The following is a 24840-nucleotide window of genomic DNA, read 5'->3' as shown; positions in this document are numbered from 1 at the left end:
ATGCTACAAAATACTAGCAAGAAAAATTATACTGACTGGCAATCAAGATCACTATCACCTGATGCTACGAGACTGAGAAAGGCAAAACTGTACTTCAAGACAATAACATTGCACACTACCCACAGAGTGTCCATGCTTGAAATTGCAGTTTGGTAGTCATCACGTGTCCGGCTAGCTGTAGAATATATGATAGCTACTCTACAACAGCTTTTCTCAGTTCTAGCATCAGGTGATGGCCGGTACCATATATAAGTTAGCTAGCTACATCATGAGTGACCAGTACTGAGTGATATCTGTTGTGTCAACACTTCAATACAAACTTGTATATAGTGTGGCAGTGTAGACTCACCTCTACATGTCACCAGGGTTGATTTACTTAAAAAGTGACGTTAAATTAGATAATTTATTGATTTAATTAGCACTTAATAATATATGCTTTGGTGAGACACTCACAGTGTGCTCTAGCTGATCCGACGCCGAGGCTCTGGCTGATGAATGCGAGGATGAATGTCACAGGCGGTGGCAGTCTAGAGTAAAGAGGCCTGAGCAAACACTACGACAAACCTGAGTAGTAAAGGTAGAGTTATAGTGAAACTAATTCTTACCTGTATTTTGCCAACCTGCTGTTCCCGTCCCTAAGTAGCATGCCAGGGTGTAGTTTCTCTCGTCTAGTGGTGGTAACGTCCATTATTGCAGCTCGCATGGCAATGGGAATACTTTTTATAAAATTCCTTCACTTGTAGAAATAATGGCTACTGGCTCGGTGGCTGGAAATGCTTCTTTGGATTGTAGTACTAGTTTCACCATTAGTTATGGGCATAATTTTACTGTGCGATAAGTGCATAATTCCTTATGCTTGCTTCAAGTTACTCCTCCTTTTGTAGCAGTAGAGTACCAGTCATCTACTGCCTACAAATTAATTAAGTCAGAAGCGAGGTCAGAAGTGTAAATTGTTCTTGAAGATGTTGTATAGACCCTTTTCAGGTAAGCAGCTGTCAGCAACATCCGCCATTTTGGAGTACAACCCATTTTGAAACCCTAGCCTGGTAGCATGGGGGAAAGCATATGTTTAACCAGGTCAACCTTTGCTGTGGAATGCAGAAGAAGTTCAACTTCCTGGGTATTGTTTTACTCTTATAGAAAGTAACGCTAACGGGGTTGCAAAACGGGTTGTACTCTAAGATGGCGGATGTTGCTATGGCAGCAGCTCACCTGAAAAGGGTCTATATAATGTATTCTTCAAACTGTTTTTGTGTTTCAATCAAGTAGCTGTTTAAAAGAAGTCATCTGTCACTCCTTCATGTGTTGTATGGATAACAAATCTGTTTGCTAGATCTTTCACTTAACTGAGGAGAGACTCTATTTTATGGCTGGGTGGTATTGAAAGTTTATATTGTATTGCATGAAAATTTTATATGGAATTTAAGTTTAAGGTTGATGTCACATCCATAAAATTAAACATCCATTAATAATGTTTTTATAGGGCAGCACATTGTTGCAAAGCAGCTAACATGACCAACATGGATTTTGTCTTATTCTATGACTACAGAAATATCCTTGCTGCATACAAGACTATTTGAGCTGAGCAATAGTGGTGATTAATCAATTGTCATGATGGTGAGTAACAATTGTGTTAATGATAGTATACAATCATGCTGACATGATAAATAATATAAACATGAAAGCAGGAGCAAACATGATAGTGTTGAAGTTGAACGACCGAAAGAGCGTGGACAACAATGACAATATGTAAGTGTAAGTGAATGTTTTTTTTTTTAAAAGTATAACATTTCTAGTCGTGTCCTTTTGTCTGTCGAACACAATATTACCAACATGCAGTGCTGAATAATCTCTCTGATGAAATTGTAGTATACAGAGAGGTGTCAGATACTTCCTTGCAATTCATGCAAGTAGAGGATACCATGATTTATTCTCCATACAATACTGTAATGGACTAGTATGACAATGAGTATTGGCTCAATCTCCAAGATAATTTAGTATCAACAACTTTTTCACATGATGTATAATCATCATCATGTTCACTGTCGTGTTCTTTCATCATTTCATCACAGCTGTAGCTCAAAGAACACTCCTTTGACTTGTTAAGCTCTTTTAGGAGAGGAGGCATCTATTGGGGTTGATGGACTCTCAGTTGTGTTGGACTGTAGAGTTTCATGACTTCCTTCTTCTTCATCATCACTCTGTTTTTGAACCTTGGATCTAATTGTATAAGCAGTACATCTATTGAGCTTCACAACTACTGAATTGGGTTTGTGTAGAGAGAAGCATTTTTTTCATGGTCATGATTCCAAAGTCAGTTTGAAGCAACTCAGTGAGTGAATTAAGAATAGGAATAAATAAAGTGATTGAGGATGTGTCACTGCTTAAGTCTATAGTACCATAGATAATAGAGTATTTAAAAGGGATAGGAAACGCAATAACGTGACGTCACAAAATACGTACATTTCTATTAGAATTCCTTGTATTACATCACGAACATACTCGTTACGCTTGCTGCGCTTGTATCAAAGAGAGACAAATTGTTGTAACGACAGAATTTTGCAACCAACAACTGTGAAACTTCGCTACAATGAACTCAAGTAAGTAACCAAGGGAACTAGGATGGTACCAACCTTCAAGGAAGTTGTGCGCAAAATTAAAGAGATTGAAAGTAAAAAAAACGGCCCAAAAATTACTTTAAACCACTTTACTTTCTTCGTAAATATATTCTATCCTTTTAACTGTGATAAACCTATTCCTTACCATTTAACAGAGAGAACCAGAGGAAATATCAGAGCAAAACAGGAACTGTTGCTTGAAGAAACGACTAAGTATCTTCCATTTTTTACCAAAAGTTTAAACCACCTTGCAGTGCAACGCAACGGTAAAAGACTGTGTTGGTGACACGCCTAGCTTACCACAAGATTCGAAAGTGGAACCGGCTATAAAAAGAAGTGGTATGGACGAGGCATGAAGGTACTATGAGCGAAACTATGACAGCATGTAACAATTACGGTTAATGCGATACGCTTTGTTACAAAATCTACGGTCTGAATTCTCTCGCCAAAATCTCTCACAAAGGCCTAAATACTTGCTGTAGTCTGTTGGGTCACTATTTACGCTGCTTAGAACACTAATTCCCATGCTTGAGCACAAAACTGTCTTGTCCTTTCAAGTCACGCGTAACGGAAATCAAACCGGAAATCGCTTGCGTTTCCTATTCCTTTTACTCTATTATCTATGATAGTACATAGCATATATATTCTGCAACTGGATATGTGATGGCTGTTCACAATGATATGTCATTCTTGCTCTGTTCAGTTTTATTGTCTTGAAGTTCAATGGTCAGATGTTTAGCTTTTCTCACCATCAGGTGATGATATGCTCATATTAGTTACCTGTATACGTAAAAAATTTCGAGGTGGAAAATTTTCATAGATTTTGTAGATCACCTTTCACCTACGAAAATTTTCCTCCAAATCCAGATTATATACATATAATTAGCTATTGTAACTACCTATCTACGAAAATTTTCCTACGAATCTTGCCATAGTCATTCATCTACGAGTTTTCCACCTCGAAACTTTTTACGTATATGGTACAGTTATGAGTGACATCTATTTTGTTTTGACACCATCAGTGTTATCGACACAAATGTGTAGTATGGATGTTGTAGCCTGTCCTTGAACTCATAAATGAGTTTAAACTTGCAACTGCATCAATAAATGCATTCTTGACAACCTTATCTGTCATGAATGTTAGGAAGATACAGCAATAAATGTTGTTTGAGGAAATATGTCTTGTTTCTTTACTTAATATGCACTCTATCCAGATTGTGGAGTGTTAGCTTGCTTGTTAACTAATGCTAGCTTGCACCATAGCTTGAGCTGAACACGTAGTTACTGAATTTAACAAGCAAGTCATCTTTACAAAAATGGTTGTGATTGAAAACTTGAAAAACAGCCATACAGTTTTCAATTTATTTGCTGCATTAACACGTTTGTCTGTCGTACAAGATTTGCCACAGCCAGCAAGTAGTGACATAATTAACTTGCGAGAAGTGGCAGTTTGGTGAAATGTTGGCGTCCCACTCGTTATTTTCTAAGAATAATGTGGCAGCCTACTTTGAACACAACCTCAACACATACCAGCTACTCAACATCTCCTTTGTGTGAAATTTCTGGCAGAGACCACTGATCAAGGAAAGCAGAGCTCATGCAGCACAGGTTATGATTTGTAAAGTCATGCCTGCCAATTGGAAAGGCTATAGCTAAGACTTGTTTTGTCAGACCAGGTCGCAAAATTAATATTACTGCTTTCTCTTGTACCAGGGATCACATAGATTACTGGTATGCTTAACATTTGACATCACCTGCATGTACATGGGAATAACAACACACATTTAATAATGCTACGTTTAAAGTAACTGCTGTATACTGCAATGAAAGGAAACCATGAAATTTAATGTTACTCAAAATGTTGTCAATCTCTCTTCACTATTCTCCAATATGCACTTTGGTGTATGGATCTTGTGCCACAACATCTTATACACAATAAAAGTAAAGCAGTCAATGCTACAAAATGCTAGTAGAACCAGAAAGAAAAATGATACCAGTAATCAATGTCACCATCACCTGATGCTACGGGACTGAGAAAAACCGTTGTGTAGTCACTGTACTTCAAGACAATAATGTTGCACACTATCCACAGAGTGTCTATGCTTGAAATTGCAGTTTAGCATCAGGTGATGGTATCCTATACAAGTTTGCTAGCTACACCATGAGTGACTAGTACTGTGGGTGACATCTGTTGTGTCAACACTTTGATATGAACTTGTATTTAGTGTGGCAGTGTAGGCTTGAAATGACTCCCATCCTGCATAAAGACCTCTACATGTTGTCACCATGGATACACTAGTGGTGATACACTGAGAATATCAACTAATATTAACTTGTTGTACCACATCATAAAGGCACAGCCTATATATACCATAACTGAACAAATTCAACAAATTTAATCACCTCTGGCATCATATGTAGCTGGCATTAGCTACAGCATCAAAATTAATATACACAGTGCTTTGATAATTAAAGTGCTTAATATCATAAACTGCGCTCTGTGCTCTGGCACCAAGGCTCTGGTTCTGGCTGATGACTGCGAGGATGAATGTCACAAAGTGGTGGTAGTCTAGAGTAAAGAGGCCTGAGCAAACAGTACGACAAACCTGAGTAGTAAAAAGGTACAGTTACAGCAAAACTTTACCTGTATTTTGTCAGAAGGCTCTCAGAGAAATCAAACCTGCTGCTCCCATCCCAAACCGGCATGTGAGGGTGTAGTGTCTCTCATCTAGTGGTGGCATCCATTGTTTGCAGCTCACGTGCTAATGAGTGTATTTTGGAATATGTTTTATAAAATTCTTTTGCTTGTAGAAATATCGTCAATGATTGCTGGAAATGTAAGAGAATTAGTCAGAAATTTGGTTCGACATTTCCAACTCGTCACGTGGGAAAACATTGTGAGTGGATTGAATATATATGGAAAGTACCGATACCCACAATACATTACTAAACTCACAACTAAGATTTTCTCAAACAATATTCTGAAGGCCTCCTTTTGCAATGGTATATTGTATCTGTTGAACATATCTCTGAACCAAAACTTCTTGCTTAGTGGTTTAAAATCACTGTAGAACACTTCACTATTTATCCATTCATACTCATTACACCAAGCATTTGTATGCGAAAATGTGACTCTGGAGTGCTGGAAAAGCTGGAAAAGGCTGCCAAGGAAAGAATAACTGTTGTGGTCTGTACCAAGAGTAAGAGAATTATGTTTTCCTTTTAATGCTAACAATACATGAATCTTTAGTTTGTACATACAGTAGCCTATCAGTAATACAGTAAAACTTCCTTTAACTGCAAGGCATACATATGGTAATAGTTTTACCTCAGTTCTCAATTGTTATATTATATTATAAACTGTACTGCACAGCTACAGTTAATTGTAATTATGTTTGCGGCCTTTGATGATTGGTAGGTTGGACCTTTTGAGAGAATGAAGTGTTACTGTTGTGTCTGCTGAATATTTTCTTGTTACTCCCCCTGCACAGACGTTATAAACTATAACCCAAGCTTCAGAGATATGATTAGATAATTTTAAAAATTGTGAAATTACAAATTTGAATAGGTGAATAAATAGCTGTACAATAAATTACAAATACAATCTTAATTAAAATACTCCGACTGATTGTATGCAATCACAGATGGAATTTCACTGCATGGTATTCCATGTGGAACAAACTATGGCTCATTACCATAGGTAGCACCCAGCTTCCAGGGTAGAGTTGGCATTGCAGGAAAACTTGGAGACAAAAGACATTTAAAATTATCTTGTATTGGATTAAGTGTACACTAACTGTTATGATGAGGAATCAGTGGAGGAACTGGTAGTGGTGGTATGGTTGTTGGGCCTGGATTGACCAATGCCAAGGGAGAATTATTCAACTGTGGTGGGTTTTTGAACCCTTGAGCAAATTGATTATGTTGTAGTTTCAATGTAGATTCCTGAAATGACATTATACATACATCTCCAGTTTGTGTAAATTCAACCTTACTTGTGGTGACAGGTAAGAAGACACCGCTATGAAAGCTGTGACAGGAAATTGGTAATGAAACTGTTCTTTCTCTCCTTGATTCTGCTGTGGCACTGAATCAATAAGCACTTCAGATACATATTGTACAAAGCGTACAACAAAATCTGCAACGTAGGGAATTAAGAGTCAGTGTAAAAGAGCTATTTAGGTACACAATGACTCCTTACATGTCCATTCTTGCTGTTTGAATAATGAGTTAACTTCATTGTTTTAAAATCCATTGGTTGATCATTTAACTGGTTTCCTAGTGCCGGGGTGGACGGATGTTGATACTTCATACGAGTTACATCATGAGTCACATCTGATGTGCCAGCACTGTGCCACTGAGAGTTTGTATACTTGTATCTCAAGTTATCAGCACAAACTATGTGCAATTCAACAGTGTAAAGCATTGTTGGATTTATAATCCCTTTGGAGTTATCACCACATAAGGGAACATCCTTCTGTAAAATGATAAAAGAATTATCACAGTAGCTACCAAGATGCAATAAATTACCTTCCAGGTTTGGTGACAATCATTACTACTTTAAAATCTTTCCGTAAATTATACTCATGAATCTGGACGACGGGTTTACCCTCAGCTTGTGCTATTCTTGCACTTTCAAGTCGACGCTGCAACCTGTAAGAAGATAACCTAGAATGTGGTAGCTGAACACGCTTGCATGCCACAAACCCAGGTGTAACTTGAGAACAATTTCCACCTTCAGGAGACCAGGATCCAGTGGTGCCATGCTAGTGATATCTAATACTCGCAAACACTATTGATAACTGTGAAGGTTCGCTCCTGAGTCTCCATATTTATTTGCCATTTCAGTTGACACCTCTGTCTGTTTGACAAACTCTCTCATCCTTCAGTACTTTGAAGCAAGTCGGTGAAGCCACTGATAGAGGTGTCAAAAGTGATGAAATTATTTTTGAATAATAATAATAATACGTCCATAACTGAAGCAGCTGCATTAGCAATCATACCAATGCGGAATCCCTTCAGTGTCAACTTCAGCCTGCAACTATACCTTTTTGTATGAGTGTATGGAACCAGATGAATTGCCCCTTAAAGCACAAAAGTTGTCTAGGTAAGGTCAAGTCAGTATAAGCTGCTCAATAGTCATTGTCTACCCATAGCAGGAGAAAAATTGCGTCACACAATGGGAGTGCTACAATAAGCCATGTATGGATCATCAGAAGTTTCTTGATGGTCTGTGTTGTGGTCCATACTTGACCAGATTGTGTTTTACTCTCAGTGATACATGCATCTTCAGTCTGTATAAACTTCAACCTGTTGGTGACAAGTATGACAAATGTGGTCACAGGAAATGGATAAAGAAAAGTGTCCTATCTCTCAGCATCGATTTAGTGTGGACTGCAGTGTGTGTAACAAAATCTGTGATGGTAGATAAGGCTTATGGTGACAGGTAGAATAATACCAATGTAAAAGCTGTCCTTTCCCATTCTCTTCTTTGTTACTCTACGTTAGTTCAACACTTACTTCTGTAGTGTACTTACTGCTGCAGTATCGATGCACGGGTAAATTACATGATTTAACTCTTTAGCTTTTGAACAAAATTTTAATGGCTACTTGTTATTGCACCTGAATCAGGAGTACAAGCTTACAGTGTGGAAAATCCATAGATGATGTAGTAGATAATGTAGACCTGCAAGGTGTATTAAAATATTCTTTGTTGCAAGGTTATATCCAGCTTTCCATAGTATGTGATGGAACACGGCTTGCTATTGGTACTAGTAGCAGCAGAAAAGAGGCTGCCGAAAGAAATATATTATACTCACATTGACATTCTTGATAGTTTCATTGTTTTGTAAAGACCAAGTCATATGGTTGCTCCAGGAGTGGATGGATGTTGGTATTTCATTTTAACTTCATTGTGAGTGACATCCAATGTGCCTACCCAGCGGTATTGGCACAAACTGTGTAGTAGTGTAGAGAACTGTTGGCTTTAATCCTGTTGGAGTTATGACGATGAAACATCCTCCTGTAAAATAACATGATATAGTGACCACCAACATCAAATTGCCTTCCATGCTTGGTAACAATCATCTTGTTGCCCACAGCATGGAACTCTTCCCACAAGCAGTGTTTGTGTAGTAGTAGACAAGAGGTCTAACCAACTTGCACTACACTTCTGGGTTGATGCTGCAACTTGTACATGTACAAAATATGAGAAGAAGCTCAGACCATTCCCTCAGTTATTTCACAGTAGATGTGCTTATAATGTATACTAAAAATGCTCTAATATTAAAGTTTTGATTGGAAACGCTTTCAGTCTAAACTTTGTCTGACACAGCAGAACTCAACATTACTACTGGAAGCTTCTAAATTTCCATCACATACCTGTGGAGTATGTGTAACAAAACATGTAATGTACACTGCTACATCATTACACATGGGAAAGGATAAGAGGAGGTATAGAGGAATGATTGTTGTTGTCAGGTGTAAACAATATACAAGGCTGAACAATGTACGTGTCATCTGGTAAATATTGTGGTCTGTCTTTAGATTCACAAATGAGGTTGACTTTCAAACTCAGGGAATAACGATACTTTGTCTGCATATATAAATTCAATGGGTATAATGATGCCACTATGAATCAAAATTGGTAATGTGGCTCCTTGCCTGAGTGATGGTACCCTGTGTGACCGTTGGTTAATACTCATACTTGGCAATCCCAGGAATTGCTAGATTGTTGCATCATCAGTAAGCACTTTCCAGTTGACACCACAACCTATAAGAAAAAAGAATCAATTCAGACGTAAGCATGGTTACTTTCCAGGTGCATTTTTTGGACGATTTCCACCTTCAGATGTGTACCATGGTGATGGCCGTTGGGAGAGTAGTTGTCAGGTGACCGGTAGCTATAGTCCTAACTTCAGCAGAGCCTGCTGCCATGTCAGTGATCATATCAAGCATCCGACTTCTGTGGTGGCAAGTACAATGACACTGGTACAAATGTTGTTACTGGAAATGGGAAATTAAAGAGCTCATCTTCCCCATCACTCTGCAGTCTGCACTGATTCAGTACATACTTCAGTGACATATTTTATGATGTAGACAAATATATTCTATAGGCCTGTGGTGACAGTTAAGATGTCACTACAATAAATGTGGTTATTGAGAATTAATCTTTTGTCTCGTTACTCTGCACTAGTCCATTATGTATATCTGCCATGCACAGAATGTTACAAAATACGTAATGTATAGAGTAATTACATCAAGTCATTGTACTGCTGCAGGTTGCAAATTGTAAACATCTTGAAGTAAATTGCATGATTTAATACTTGAATAAAATTTTAACAAATCAAATATGCGTTTTCTTGAATCAAGAATGCTAACTTGCACCGTAGCTTGAGCTGAACATGTAGCTGCTGAATTTAACAAGCAAGTCATCTTTATGATTGAAAACTTGAAAAACAGTCACACAGTTTTCAATTTATTTTGCTGATTGGATTAACACGTTTGTCTGTCTTGCAAAATTTGCCACAGCCAGCAAGTAGTGTCATAATTAACTTGCGATAAGTCGCAGTTTGGTGAAATATTGGCGTCATCTTTGAGGTGCTGCGATAGCTTTCCAGCATAGCTTGAGCTGTCATCTTTAGTTACGATTAAAAACTTAAAAGACAGCCACACAGTTTTCAATTTATTTGCTGCTTGAATTAACACGTTTGTCTGTCCTGCAAAATTTGCAACAGCCAGCAAGTAGTGACTTGACTCGCGTGAAGCAGCACTTTGGTGACCCACTCGTTACTTTCTAAGAATAATGTGGCAGCCTACTTTGAACACAACCTCAACACATACCAGCTACTCAATATCTCCTTTGTGTGAAATTTCTGGCAGAGACCACTGATCAAGGAAAGCAGAGCTCATGCAGCACAGGTTATGATTTGTAAAGTCGTGCCTGCCAATTGGAGAGGCTATAGCTAAAACTTGTTTTGTCAGACCAGGTCACAAAATTAATATTACTGCTTGCTCTTGTACCAGTGATCACATAGATTACTGGTATGCTTAACATTTGACACCACCTGCATGTACATGGGAATAACAACGCACATTTAATAATGCTATGTTTAAAGTATGTAACTGCTGTATAGTACTGCAATGAAAGGAAGCCATGAAATTTAATGTTGTTCAAAATGTTGTCAGTCTCTCTTCACTATTCTCTAATATGCACTTTGGTGTATGGAGCTTGTGCCACAGCATCTTATACACAATAAAAGTAAAGCAGTCAATGCTACAAAATGCTAGTAGAACCAGAAAGAAAAAATGATACTAGCAATCAAAGTCACCATCACCTGATGCTACGGGACTGAGAAAAACCGTTGTGTAGTCACTGGACTTCAAGACAATAATGTTGCACACTATCCACAGAGTACCTATGCTTGAAATTGCAGTTTAACAATCATCATGTGTTCGGCTAGCTGTAGAATATATGGTAGCTGCTCTACAACAGTCCTAGCATCAATCCTATACAAGTTAGCTAGCTACACCATGAGTGACTAGTACTGTGGGTGATATCTGTTGTGTCAACACTTTGATATGAACTTGTATTTAGTGTGGCAGTGTAGGCTTGAAATGACTCCCATCCTGCATAAAGACCTCTACATGTTGTCACCATGGATACACTAGTGGTGATACACTGAGAATATCAACTAATATTAACTTGTTGTACCACATCATAAAGGCACAGCCTATATATACCATAACTGAACAAATTCAACAAATTTAATCACCTCTGGCATCATATGTAGCTGGCATTAGCTACAGCATCAAAATTAATATACACAGTGCTTTGATAATTAAAGTGCTTAATATCATAAACTGCGCTCTGTGCTCTGGCACCAAGGCTCTGGTTCTGGCTGATGACTGCGAGGATGAATGTCACAAAGTGGTGGTAGTCTAGAGTAAAGAGACCTGAGCAAACAGTACGACAAACCTGAGTAGTAAAAAGGTACAGTTATAGCAAAACTTTACCTGTATTTTGTCAGAAGGCTCTCAGAGAAATCAAACCTGCTACTCCCATCCCAAACCGGCATGTGAGGGTGCAGTGTCTCTCATCTAGTGGTGGCATCCATTGTTTGCAGCTCACGTGCTAATGAGTGTATTTTGGAATATGTTTTATAAAATTCTTTTGCTTGTAGAAATATCGTCAATGATTGCTGGAAATGTAAGAAAATTAGTCAGAAATTTGGTTCGACATTTCCAACTCGTCACGTGGGAAAACATTGTGAGTGGATTGAATGTATATGGAAAGTACTGATACTCACAATACATTACAAAACTCACAACTAAGATTTTCTCAAACAATATTCTGAAGGCCTCCTTTTGCAATAGTATATTGTATCTGTTGAACATATCTCTGAACCAAAACTTCTTGCTTAGTGGTTTAAAATCACTGTAGAACACTTCACTATTTATCCATTCATACTCATTACACCAAGCATTTGTATGTGAAAATGTGACTCTGGAGTGCTGGAAAAGCTGGAAAAGGCTGCCAAGGAAAGAATAACTGTTGTGGTCTGTACCAAGAGTAAGAGAATTATGTTTTCCTTTTAATGCTAACAATGCATGAATCTTTAGTTTGTACATACAGTAGCCTATCAGTAATACAGTAAAGCTTCCTTTAGCTGCAAGGCATACATATGGTAATAGTTTTACATCAGTTCTCAATTGTCATATTATACTATAAACTGTACTGCACAGCTACAGTTAATTGTAATTATGTTTGCGGCCTTTGATGATTGGTAGGTTGGACCTTTTGAGAGAATGAAGTGTTACTGTTGTGTCTGCTGAATATTTTCTTGTTACTCCCCCTGCTCAGACGTTATAAACTATAACCAAGCTTCAGAGATATGATTAGATAATTTTAAAAATTGTGAAATTACAAATTTGAATAGGTGAACAAATAGCTGTACAATAAATTACAAATGCACTCTTAATTGAAATACTCCGACTGATTGTATGCAATCACAGAAGGAATTTCACTGCATGGTATTCCATGTGGAACAAACTATGGCTCATTACCATAGGTAGCACCCAGCTGCCAGGGTAGCAGGAAAACTTGGAGACAAAAGACATTTAAAATTAACTTGTATTGGATTAAGTGTACACTAACTGTTATGATGAGGAATCAGTGGAGGAACTGGTAGTGGTGGTATGGTTGTTGGGCCTGGATTGACCAATGCCAAGGGAGAATGATTCAACTGTGGTGGGTTTTTGAACCCTTGAGCAAATTGATTATGTTGTACTTTCAATGCAGATTCCTGAAATGACATTATACATACATCTCCAGTTTGTGTAAATTCAACCTTACTTGTGGTGACATGTAAGAAGACACCGCTATGAAAGCTGTGACAGGAAATTGGTGTTCTTTCTCTCCATGATGCTGCTGTGGCACTGATTCAATAAGCACTTCAGATACATATTTGTGCAAAGCGTACAACAAAATCTGCAACGTAGGGAATTAAGAGTCAGTGTATAAGAGCTATTTAGGTACACAATGACTACTTACATGTCCATTCTTGCTGTTTGAATAATGAGTTAACTTCATTGTTTTAAAATCCATTGGTTGATCATTTAACTGGTTTCCTAGTGCCGGGGTGGACGGATGTTGATACTTCATACGAGTTACATCATGAGTCACATCTGATGTGCCAGCACTGTGCCACTTAGAGTTTGTATACTTGTATCTCAAGTTATCAGCACAAACTATGTGCAATTCAACAGTGTAAAGCATTGTTGAATTTATAATCCCTTTGGAGTTATCACCACATAAGGGAACATCCTTTTGTAAAATGATAAAAGAATTATCACAGTAGCTACCAAGATGCAATAAATTACCTTCCAGGTTTGGTGACAATCATTCCATTGCCCACTACTTTAAAATCTTTCCATAAATTATACTCATGAATCTGGACGACGGGTTTACCCTCAGCTTGTGCTATTTTTGCACTTTCAAGTCGACGCTGCAACCTGTAAGAAGATAACCTAGAATGTGGTAGCTGAACACGCTTGCATGCCACAAACCCAGGTGTAACTTGAGAACAATTTCCACCTTCAGGAGACCAGGATCCAGTGGTGCCATGCTAGTGATATCTAACACTCGCAAACACTATTGATAACTGTGAAGGTTCGCTCCTGAGTCTCCATATTTATTTGCCATTTCAGTTGACACCTCTGTCTGTTTGGCAAACTCTCTCATCCTTCAGTGCTTTGAAGCAAGTCGGTGAAGCCACTGATAGAGGTGTCAAAAGTGATGAAATTATTTTTGAATAATAATAATAATACATCCATAACTAAAGCAGCTGCATTAGCAATCATACCAATGCGGAATCCCTTCAGTGTCAACTTCAGCCTGCAACTATACCTTTTTGTATGAGTGTATGGAACCAGATGAATTGCCTCTTAAAGCACAAAAGTTGTCTAAGTAAGGTCAAGTCAGTATAAGCTGCTCAATAGTCATTGTCTACCCATAGCAGGAGAAAAATTGCATCACACAATGGGAGTGCTACAATAAGCCATGTATGGATCATCAGAAGTTTCTTGATGGTCTGTGTTGTGGTCCATACTTGACCGGATTGTGTTTTACTGTCAGTGATACATGCATCTTCAGTCTGTATAAACTTCAACCTGTTGGTGACAAGTATGACGAATGTGGTCACAGGAAATGGATAAAGAAAAGTGTCCTATCTCTCAGCATCGATTTAGTGTGGACTGCAGTGTGTGTAACAAAATCTGTGATGGTAGATAAGGCTTATGGTGACAGGTAGAATAATACCAATGTAAAAGCTGTCCTTTCCCATTCTCTTCTTTGTTACTCTACGTTAGTTCAACACTTACTTCTGTAGTGTACTTATTGCTGCAGTATCGATGCACTGGTAAATTACATGATTTAACTCTTTAGCTTTTGAACAAAATTTTAATGGTTACTTGTTATTGCACCTGAATCAGGGGTACAGGCTTACAGTGTGGAAAATCCATAGATGATGTAGTAGATAATGTAGACCTGCAGGTGTATTAAAATATTCTTTGTTGCAAGGTTATATCCAGCTTTCCATAGTATGTGATGGAACACGGCTTGCTATTGGTACTAGTAGCAGCAGAGAAAACTGCCAAAGGAAAAATATTATACTCACATTAGCATTCTTGATAATGACTTGGTTTCGTTGTTTTGTAAAGACCAAGTCATATGGTTGCTCCAGGAGTGGATGGATGTTGGTATTTCATTTTAACTTCATCATGAGTGACATCCAATGTGCCTACCCAGTGGTATTGACACAAACTGTGTAGTAGTATAGAGAACTGTTGGCTTTAATCCTGTTGGAGTTATGGCGACGAAACATCCTCCTGTAAAATAACATGATATAGTGACCACCAACATCAAATTGCCTTCCATGCTTGGTAACAATCATCTTGTTGCCCACAGCATGGAACTCTTCCCACAAGCAGTGTTTGTGTAGTAGTAGACAAGAGGTCTAACCAACTTGGACTACACTTCTGGGTTGATGCTGCAACTTGTACATGTACAAAATATGAGAAGAAGCTCAGACCATTCCCTCAGTTATTTCACAGTAGATGTGCTTATAATGTATACTAAAAATGCTCTAATATTAAAGTTTTGATTGGAAACGCTCTCAGTCTAAACTTTGTCTGACACAGCAGAAATCAACATTATTACTGGAAGCTTCTAAATTTCTATCACATACCTGTGGAGTATGTGTAACAAAACATGTAATGTACACTGCTACGTTATTACACATGGGAAGGGATAAGAGGAGGTATAGAGGAATGATTGTTGTTGACAGGTGTAAACAATATACAAGGCTGAACAATGTACGTGTCATTTGGTAAATATTGTGGTCTGTCTTTAGATGCACAAATGAGGTTGACTTTCAAACTCAGGGAATAACGATACTTTGTCTGCATATATAAATTCAATGGGTATAATAATGCCACTATGAATCAAAATTGGTAATGTGGCTCCTTGTGCAGCTTGCCTGAGTGATGGTACCCTGTGTGACCGTTGGTTACTACGCACGCTTGGCAATCACAGGCATTGCTAGATTGTTGCATCATCGGTAAAAATAATGATGCCTGGGTCTGATTCATCATGGTCCACTTTCATGTTTCTCCACCAAGAGTCACAGGTTTCATTTAAGAAATGGTAGTCTATGGTTTATCAGAAACAAATTTGTCCATTTGACAACGTGGAAACTTAATAACACTAGTTGCACAGCTCTTTCATTAGCCACACCCACTTATTGCGTTGCAAACATATGTTCAGCCATGCCCATTTATTAATAGGTGTAGTCTGTAGCAATAAATAAATTATGATGATTACTGAGCAACCAACACCCATAGCAAATACCTCCCAGGTTTGGTCACAATCATCTCATTGCCAACTGTTCTGTGTTCCTCTCATTCTCATACAACTGGACAACAGGTCTAGTGTAACCCACATCTTGCACTCCACTTGGCAGGTCAGCACTTTCCAGTTGACACCACAACCTACAAGAAAAAGAATCAATTCAGACCATTTTGGTAAGCATGGTTACTTTCCAGGTGCATTTTTTGGACTATTTCCACCTTCAGACGTGTACCATGGTGATGGCCGTTGGGAGAGTAGTTGTCAGGTGACCAGTAGCTATAGTCCTAACTTCAGCAGAGCCTGCTGCCATGTTAGTGATCATATCAAGCATCCGACTTCTGTAGTGGCAAGTACGATGGCACTGCTACAAATGTTGTTACTGGAAATGGGAAATTAAAGAGCTCATCTTACCCATCACTCTGCAGTCTGCACTGATTCAATACATACTTCAGTAACATATTTTATGATGTAGACAAATACATCAATATATTCTATAAGCCTGTGGTGACAGTTAAGATGTCACTGCAATAAATGTGGTTATTGAGAATTAATCTTTTGTCTCATTACTCTGCACTAGTCCATTATGTATATCTGCCATGCACAGAATGTTACAAAATACGTAATGTATAGAGTAATTACATCAAGTCATTGTACTGCTGCAGGTTGCAAATTGTGGACATCTTGAAGTAAATTGCATGATTTAATACTTGAATAAAATTTTAACAAATCAAATATGTATTTTCTTGAATCAAGAATGCTAACTTGCACCGTAGCTTGAGCTGAACATGTAGCTGCTGAATTTAACAAGCAAGTCATCTTTATGATTGAAAACTTGAAAAACAGTCACACAGTTTTCAATTTATATTGCTGATTGGATTAACACGTTTGTCTGTCCTACAAAATTTGCCACAACCAGCAAGTAGTGTCGTAATTAACTTGCGAGAAGTGGCAGTTTGGTGAAATGTTGGCGTCCTACTCGTTACTTTCTAAGAATAATGTGGCAGCCTACTTTGAACACAACCTCAACACATACCAGCTACTCAACATCTCCTTTGTGTGAAATTTCTGGCAGAGACCACTGATCAAGGAAAGCAGAGCTCGTGTAACACAGGTTATGATTTGTAAAGTCATGCCTGCCAATTGGAAAGGCTACAACTAAGACTTGTTTTGTCAGACCAGGTCACAAAATTAATATTACTGCTTGCTCTTGTACCAGTGATCACATAGATTACTGGTAAAGACAATAACGTTGCACACTATCCACAGAGTGTCCATGCTTGAAATTGCAGTTTAGCATCAGGTGATGGTATCCTATACAAGTTAGCTAGCTATATCATGAGTGACTAGTACTGTGGGTGACATCTGTTGTGTCAAAACTTTGATATGAACTTGTGTACAGTGTGGAAGTGTAGGCTTGAAATGGCTTCCATCCTGCATAAAGACCTCTACATGTTGTCACCATGGATACACTAGTGGTGATACACTGAGAATATCAACTAACATTAACTTGTTGTACGCACATCATAAAGGCACAGCCTATATATCCTAACTGAACAAATTCAACAAATGCAATCACCTCTGGCATCTTATGTAACTGGCATTAGCTACAGCATCAAAATTAATATGCACAGTGCTTTGATAATTATTAATTAAATAAGTGCTTAATATTGTTAACTGCACTCTGTGCTCTGGTACCAAGGCTCTGGTTCTGGCTGATGACTGCGAGGATGAATGTCATAAAGTGGTGACAGTCTAGAGTAAAGAGGCCTGAGAAAACAGTATGACAAACCTGAGTAGTAAAAAGGTACAGTTATAGCAAAACTTTACCTGTATTTTGTCAGAAGGCTCTCAGAGAAATCAAACCTGCTGCTCTCATCCCAAACTGGCATGTCAGGGTGTAGTGTCTCTCATCTAGTGGTGGCATCCATTGTTTGCAGCTCACATGCTAATGAGTGTATTTTGGAGTATGTTTTATAAATTCCTTTGCTTGTAAAAATATCATCAATGATGGCTGGAAATGTAGAATTTCTTTTAGAAATTCAGAAAATTAATCAGAAATTTGGTTCGACATTTCCAACTCAATAGACCAATCACATAGGAAAACATTGTAAGTGGATTGAATATGGGAAAATACCAATACCCACAATACATTACAAAACTCACAACTAAGATTTTCTCAAGCAATATTGTTTTACTACTGAAGGCCTCTTTTTGCAATAGTATATTGTACCTGTTGAACATATCTCTGAACCAAAACTTCTTGCTTAGTGGTTTTATAATCACTGTAGAACGCTTCACTCTTTATCCATTCATACTGATTACACCAAGCATTTGTATGTGAAAACGTGACTCTGGAATGCTGGATAACCTCTATTGACAGTTTGGTGGTAATAAGCTCAGTCAGTAGGTGCTTAGTTGTACTCAGAAGAATGTTACAAGTGATTGAGCTGAGCTCAGTTTGTGGGGCAGCAGAAGGTTTGTCATAGCTTGGCATTGTTTAAAACCACATGTTGGTGTGAGTGCTGGTGATGACCCACATGCAAACCAGATGATTGCTAGTGGAAAGGATGACTGTTAACAAAACTATGTGGAAAAAATATATGCGTGATCATAATCCAAATTTCGAAATCTGCTCTAACACCACAGTCACAGTAAGTTAGTACAAACTTTGGCTGTCAATACAAAGCCTGTTTTATGCAGTACAAATTTCATGATTAGTTATGGTAAAAATTTTGCTGTGCAATAAGTGCATAATTCCTTACGCTTGCCTCGAGTTACTCCTTTTGTAGCAGTAAATAAACTGGAGTACCAATCATCTACTGCCTACAAATTAAGTCAGGAGTGTAAACTGTTCTGGAAGATGTTGTATATAATGTGTGTTTATGTATTCTTCAAACTATTTCTTTGTGTGGTTCAATCAAGTAGTTGTTTGAAAGAAGTCATCCGTCACTCCTTCATGTGTTGTGTGGACAACAAATCTTATGTTTGCTACAACTTTAAAGGAGAGACTCTATTTTATGGCTGGGTGATATTGAAAGTTTATATTGTATTGCATGAAACTTTTACACAGAATTTAATTTTGCGGTTGATGTCACATCCATAAAATTAAACATTCATTAATAATGTTTTTTTAGAACAGTATTGTTGCAAAGCAGATATGTGTCCATCATGGATTTTGTCTTATTCTATGACTACAGAAATATCCTTGCTGCATACAAGACTAGCGATAGTAATGATTGTCATGATGGTGAGTAACAATTGTGTTAATGATAGTATACAATCATGCTGACATGATAAATAATATAAACATGAAAGCAGGAGCAAACATGATAGTGTTGAAGTTGAACGACCGAAAGAGCGTGGACAACAAAGATAATACGTAAGTATAATACAGTGATAATATAACAATTTTTACCAATGAGAGTTATAAAAGTTGATATGTGGTGTATGGATTATTCCTGTGTTTTGGTTGAGTATCTTTGATAACTGCTAGTAAGATCATGATACTACCGTTATCATGATATAAAAGTCAGTCATGATTATTATAGTTACACTATCACTCAGCTCTAATTTGTTGCTCCACTGAAACACTTCAGTCACATGATCTCAACACATGTGAACACTCCAGTAGCAGAAACTGCTACAACTACTACACTCCATAGATGATCTCAAACCGAGTTTTGATAAGTATTAGGTGTTTATAAAAGCCAAGCTTCCATAAATTAAAAGCGTTCACAAATTAAAAATCTGTTGACTTAATTTAGTAGGATTATATGGTATGTCTGTTAACTTTTTTTCTTGTCACATTTTCATGTTATGTGGTATCTTGACAATATTGTGATGTTGCTAAATGTCACAATATTTTCAAAATAATCAAATGTTTTATTAGAATAACTGGCTGTTATATTAGAGTGCTTGACTGCTCTATTAGAGTATCTTGATCTTTGCTTTTTCTAGGGCAAGGAAAGTGGCTATAGGGTTAATTATTAGTAGTGTGGTAAGGTCAGTATTGTGCATTGAGGTACATTAGTTTCTCAACATTCAGTTTTGTTTGCTGTAGTTTATCCCAATAGGTATTGTCTAGGTGATTGTACACTGTTTTGGGTAGTAAAGTGCAAAGAGTTGTAGGAGCTTGAAGTGGTCAGGAGACTAGACAACATTAGTACAGAATTTGTTCATTCAATATAACAGAGAGTTAATAGATCGTAGTATTTATTGTATTATTAACTCTTGGTACATGTGTGTCTTCTATGGAGGAGCCAAACCCTAATTCATTTCCTTGTATATTCCATATTAAGAATGAAGTGTGTGGTATCAAGTCCAATACTATTTGATGGTCCATAAGATTTACACTACCATATTGTGATTAACATGAGTACGTTACCATAAGGTCATGTTATTCAGGATAACTACATGAACTGGTACATAATATGATGTGTTGCAACAAAGTTTCTCAGGAAATGGAAAAATCTGTACCACAGTGTAACATTCAAACTGACTAACTGTATATAACAACACGTACATTGTGTCAATCTTTACCTTTGAAAGTGCACCAATATCACAAAGTCACATGCGCTGAACCTAAATATAGAATGATTACATCAATGTGTGTGCGTGTGTGTGTGGTATAAATCACATGTCCCCTTTCTTTGGCTAATTGTGATATCTTTCTGAAGGTTAAACAGTGGCTTCAGTAACAGATCTGGTTATATGATGATGTGGACTAACATTTCAGTGTGACAATGTGGTTGGCTGTTGGTAAGGAGCAACATTAAGATGAATTCTCGCTTCCCTATGTGGAGTATTTACAACATAAGTTCACAGAGAGTTCAATGGTGTTCAGAGTTGGACCTGATGTAGCCCATAATTCAGTGTCATTAGGGTTGCAATGGGTGGTAAAGGGTGAGAGTGGTGTCACCTATGAAAATCTGTCTTTTGCTGCTACTGTTTGTTTTTTTAAAATTTTTTTATTAGTTTTTATGTAGTAGCTATTTGTCCAGAATTCTGGACGCTGACTTATACAGGCTGTTCGTCTGGCACTCATCCATCATAACTCAAGTATCAGCACAATAGTCTTCCAACCCTAGCTCACCTCAAACTCACCAAAACTTACCTTCATACAGCCAGTGAAGGATATCATTATGCTTAACAGGTGGACTTAAGGTTAAGGTCAGGTTCAACTTCACCCAGTATTCTTACTATATACAGGTTACTTATTGAATCACTTTTGTCAGATAGAAAAGTAAAGGAGCTGGGTCGCTTATAGCACAGGTGGTGCCATGCTAGCCTTTCACACTGGTGGTCCACATTCAAGCCTTGGGAATTTTGCAAAAAAAAATTGCCAACCTTTTTTGTATAAGTGTATGGAACTGGATGAATTGCCCCTTAAAGCACGAAAGTTGTATAAGTAAGGTCAAGTCGTGTAAGCTACTCAATAGTCTTTTAGCAGGAGAAAAATTGCACCACACAAAGGGAGTGCTACAATAAGCCATGTATGGATCATCAGAAGTTTCTTGATGGTCTGTGTTGTAGTCCGTACTTAACCGGATTGTGTTTTACTCTCAGTGATATTAATACATGCATCTTCAGTCTGTATAAACTTCAACCTGTGGTGACAAGTATGACGAATGTGGTCACAGGAAATGGATAAGGAAAAGCGTTCTTGTTCCCTATCACTCGGCATTGATTCAGTGTGGACTTCAGTCACATACTTGTGCAGTGTGTGTAACAAAATCTGTGATGTAGATAAGGCTTGTGGTGACAGGTAGAATAATACCAACATAAATGCTGTCCTTTCCCATTGTCTTCTTTGCATTAGTTCAACACTTACTTCTGTAGTGTACTTATTTAGTGTGTGTTAGAAAATGTTTAATGTATAGGACAATCACATCAAGTTTGCTGCTATAGGATGTAAATTATATTGGACATCTTCAGTAAATTGCATAATTTTAGCATTTGAACAAAAAGTTTAATGGTTATGTGATGTTGAACCTTACTCAGAAATACAAGTTTACAGCATAACTGGAAATGGAAAGTCCATACATGATGTAGTATAGAAGTGTAGAGGTGTGGTAGGTAGGACTGCAGGTGTATACACAAGCTTCTAAAATATTCTTTATTGCAAGAGTTGTATCCAAAACTGTAAAGCTTTTCATAGCATGTGATGGAACACGGCTTGCTAATGGTACTAGTAGCAGCAGAGAAAAGGCTGCCCAGGAAAAAATATTATACTCACATTGGCATTCTTGACAATGACTTGGTTTCATTGTTTTGTACAGACCAAGTCATATGGTTGCTCCAGGAATGGATGAATGTTGGTATTTTGTTTTAACTTCATTGTGAGTGACATCCGATGTGTTTAACCAGCACAGTATTGGCATGTGTAGTAGTGTAGAGAATTGTTGGCTCCGATCCTGTTTAAGTTATCATGGAACATCTTCCTGTAAAATGATGAGAAAAAATTCAAGTGTGTTTATACCATATGTATAGCAAAAAATGCTCTAAGATAAGAAGTTTAGGTAGGGTAATTACAATCCATTGAGAATCAAGTGATGTTGTCATATGGACTACAATTGATTCACTTCTATATACAAGTAACTAGTAACATACACAAGCTCTTAAAGTATTCATCATGGAACATGACTTGCTAAAGGTACTAGTAGCAACAACAAAGGCTGCCAAGGAAAGGCTGGCAGCAAAAGCTGCCTTTTCAAGTTCTTGATAATGCCACATAGATTATCATTCTTATTCACACTCCTATAATAAAGCATTTCTAGTGTTACGAAGACTACACACCCACTCACCTCTTAGATATGGCCACTTTACACAGAAACTGGAAAGGCTGGAAAAGCCAGGCTACCAAGGAAAGAATAACTGTTGTGGTCTGTACCAAGAGCAAAAGAATTATGTTTTCCTTTTAATGTTAATAATACATGAATCTTTAGTTTGTACATACAGTAGCCTATCAGTAATACAGTAAAACTTCCTTTAACTGCAAGGCATACATATGGTAATAGTTTTGCATCAGTTCTCAATTGTCATATTATATTATAAACTGTACTGCACAGCTACAGTTAGAGATTTGTAATCATATTTGCGGCCTTTGATGATTGGTAGGTTGAACTTTTTGAGAGAATGAGGTGTTACTGTTGTGTCTGCTGCTTGTTACTCTCCTGTACAGATAATATAAACTATAACCAAGCTTCAGAGATATGATTAGGTAATTTTAAAAACTGTAAAATTACAAATTTGAATAGGTGAATAAACAGCTGTACAATAAATTACAAATACACTCTTAATTAAAATACTCCGGCTGATCGTATGCAATCACAGAAAGAATTTCACTGCATGGTATTCCATATGGAACAAACTATGGCTCATTATCATAGGTAGCACCCAGCTTCCAGGGTAGAGTTGGCATTACAGGAAAATCTGGAGACAGAAGACATTTAAAAATTAACTTGTATTGGATTAAGTGTACACTAAATGTTATGATGAGGAATCAGTGGAGGAGATGGTAGTGGTGGTATGGTTGTTGGGCCTGGATTGACCAATGCCAAGGGAGAATGATTCAACTGTGGTGGGTTTTTGAACCTTTGAGCAAATTGATTATGTTGTACTTTCAATGCAGATACATTATACGTACATCTCCAGTTTGTGTAAAATTCAACCTTACTTGTGGTGACAGGTAAGAAGACACCACATTAAAAGCTGTGACAGGGAATTGGTAATGAAACTGTTCTTTCTCTCCATGATTCTGCTGTGGCACTGATTCAATAAGCACTTCAGATACATATTTGTGCAAAGTGTGCAACAAAATCTGCAACATAGGGAATTAAGAGTCAGTGTAAAAGAGCTATTTAGGTACACAATGACTACTTTCATGTCCATTCTTGCTGTTTGAATAATGAGTTAACTTCATTGTTTTAAAATCCATTGGTTGATCATTTAACTAGTCTCCTAGTGCCGGGGTGGACGGATGTTGATACCTCATACGAGTTACATCATGAGTCACATCTGATGTGCCAGCGCTGTGCCACTTAGAGTTTGTATACTTGTATCTCAAGTTATCAGCACAAACTATGTGCAATTCAACAGTGTAAAGCATTGTTGGATTTATAATCCCTTTGGAGTTATCACCACATAAGGGAACATCCTTCTGTAAAATGATAAAAGAATTATCACAGTAGCTACCAAGATGCAATAAATTACCTTCCAAGTTTGGCGACAATCATTTCATTGCCCACTGCTTTAAAATATTTCCTTAAATTATACTCATGAATCTGGACGACAGGTCTACCCGCAGCTTGTGATGTTCTTGCACTTTTGAGTTTACACCGCACCTGTAAGAAAATATCTAGAATGTGGTAGCTGAACACACTTGCGTGCCACAAACCCAGGTGTAACTTCAGAACAATTTCCGCCTTCAGGAGACCAGAATCCAGTGGTATCTTCAGCTGCCATACTAGTGATATCTAACACTCAATAACTGAGAACGTTTGCTCCTGAGTCTCCATATTTATTTGTCATGCCAGTTGACACCTTTGTCTGTTTGGCAAACTCTCTCATCCTTCGGTGCTTTGAAGCAAGTCGGTGAAGCCACTGATAGAAGTGTCAAAAGTGATGAGATTATTTTTTGAATAATACGTCCAAAACTGAAGCAGCTGCGTTAGCAATCATGTCAATGTGGAACCTCTTCAATGTTAACTTCAACCTGCAACTAGACTATACAGTCTCCTGGGTCAGTACCCCATACTACATTGTTATACTCCCTTGTCTTTGACCACTCAAAAACCATTTGCTATAAAAGCCACT

The 24840-nt window shown here is 37.6% G+C and overlaps 1 protein-coding gene across 8 annotated transcripts in view; it reads left to right on the top strand.

Annotated features, from left to right (window-relative positions):
• Nucleotides 1-451: 451 nt before the first annotated feature.
• The window catches only part of LOC136260364 (uncharacterized), a 29193-nt gene continuing 4804 nt past the window's right edge, over nt 452-24840 (top strand). For 2 of the 8 annotated variants that reach the window (XM_066054075.1, XM_066054074.1), the window contains exons 1-5: nt 452-577; nt 1484-1594; nt 1644-1749; nt 19224-19273; nt 19342-19405. In XM_066054075.1, the coding sequence (XP_065910147.1) occupies nt 1540-1594; nt 1644-1749; nt 19224-19273; nt 19342-19405 (275 nt within the window). In that variant the 5' untranslated portion in view covers nt 452-577; nt 1484-1539. The other 6 variants (XR_010703509.1, XM_066054076.1, XR_010703511.1 and 3 more) reach the window with 6 other exon arrangements.

This window comes from Dysidea avara, chromosome 7 (assembly GCF_963678975.1).
Source record: "Dysidea avara chromosome 7, odDysAvar1.4, whole genome shotgun sequence".
In the NCBI taxonomy this organism is placed as follows: domain Eukaryota; kingdom Metazoa; phylum Porifera; class Demospongiae; order Dictyoceratida; family Dysideidae; genus Dysidea; species Dysidea avara.
Note: the sequence above shows the minus strand (reverse complement) of the source record. Positions and strands in the feature narration are given on the sequence as shown.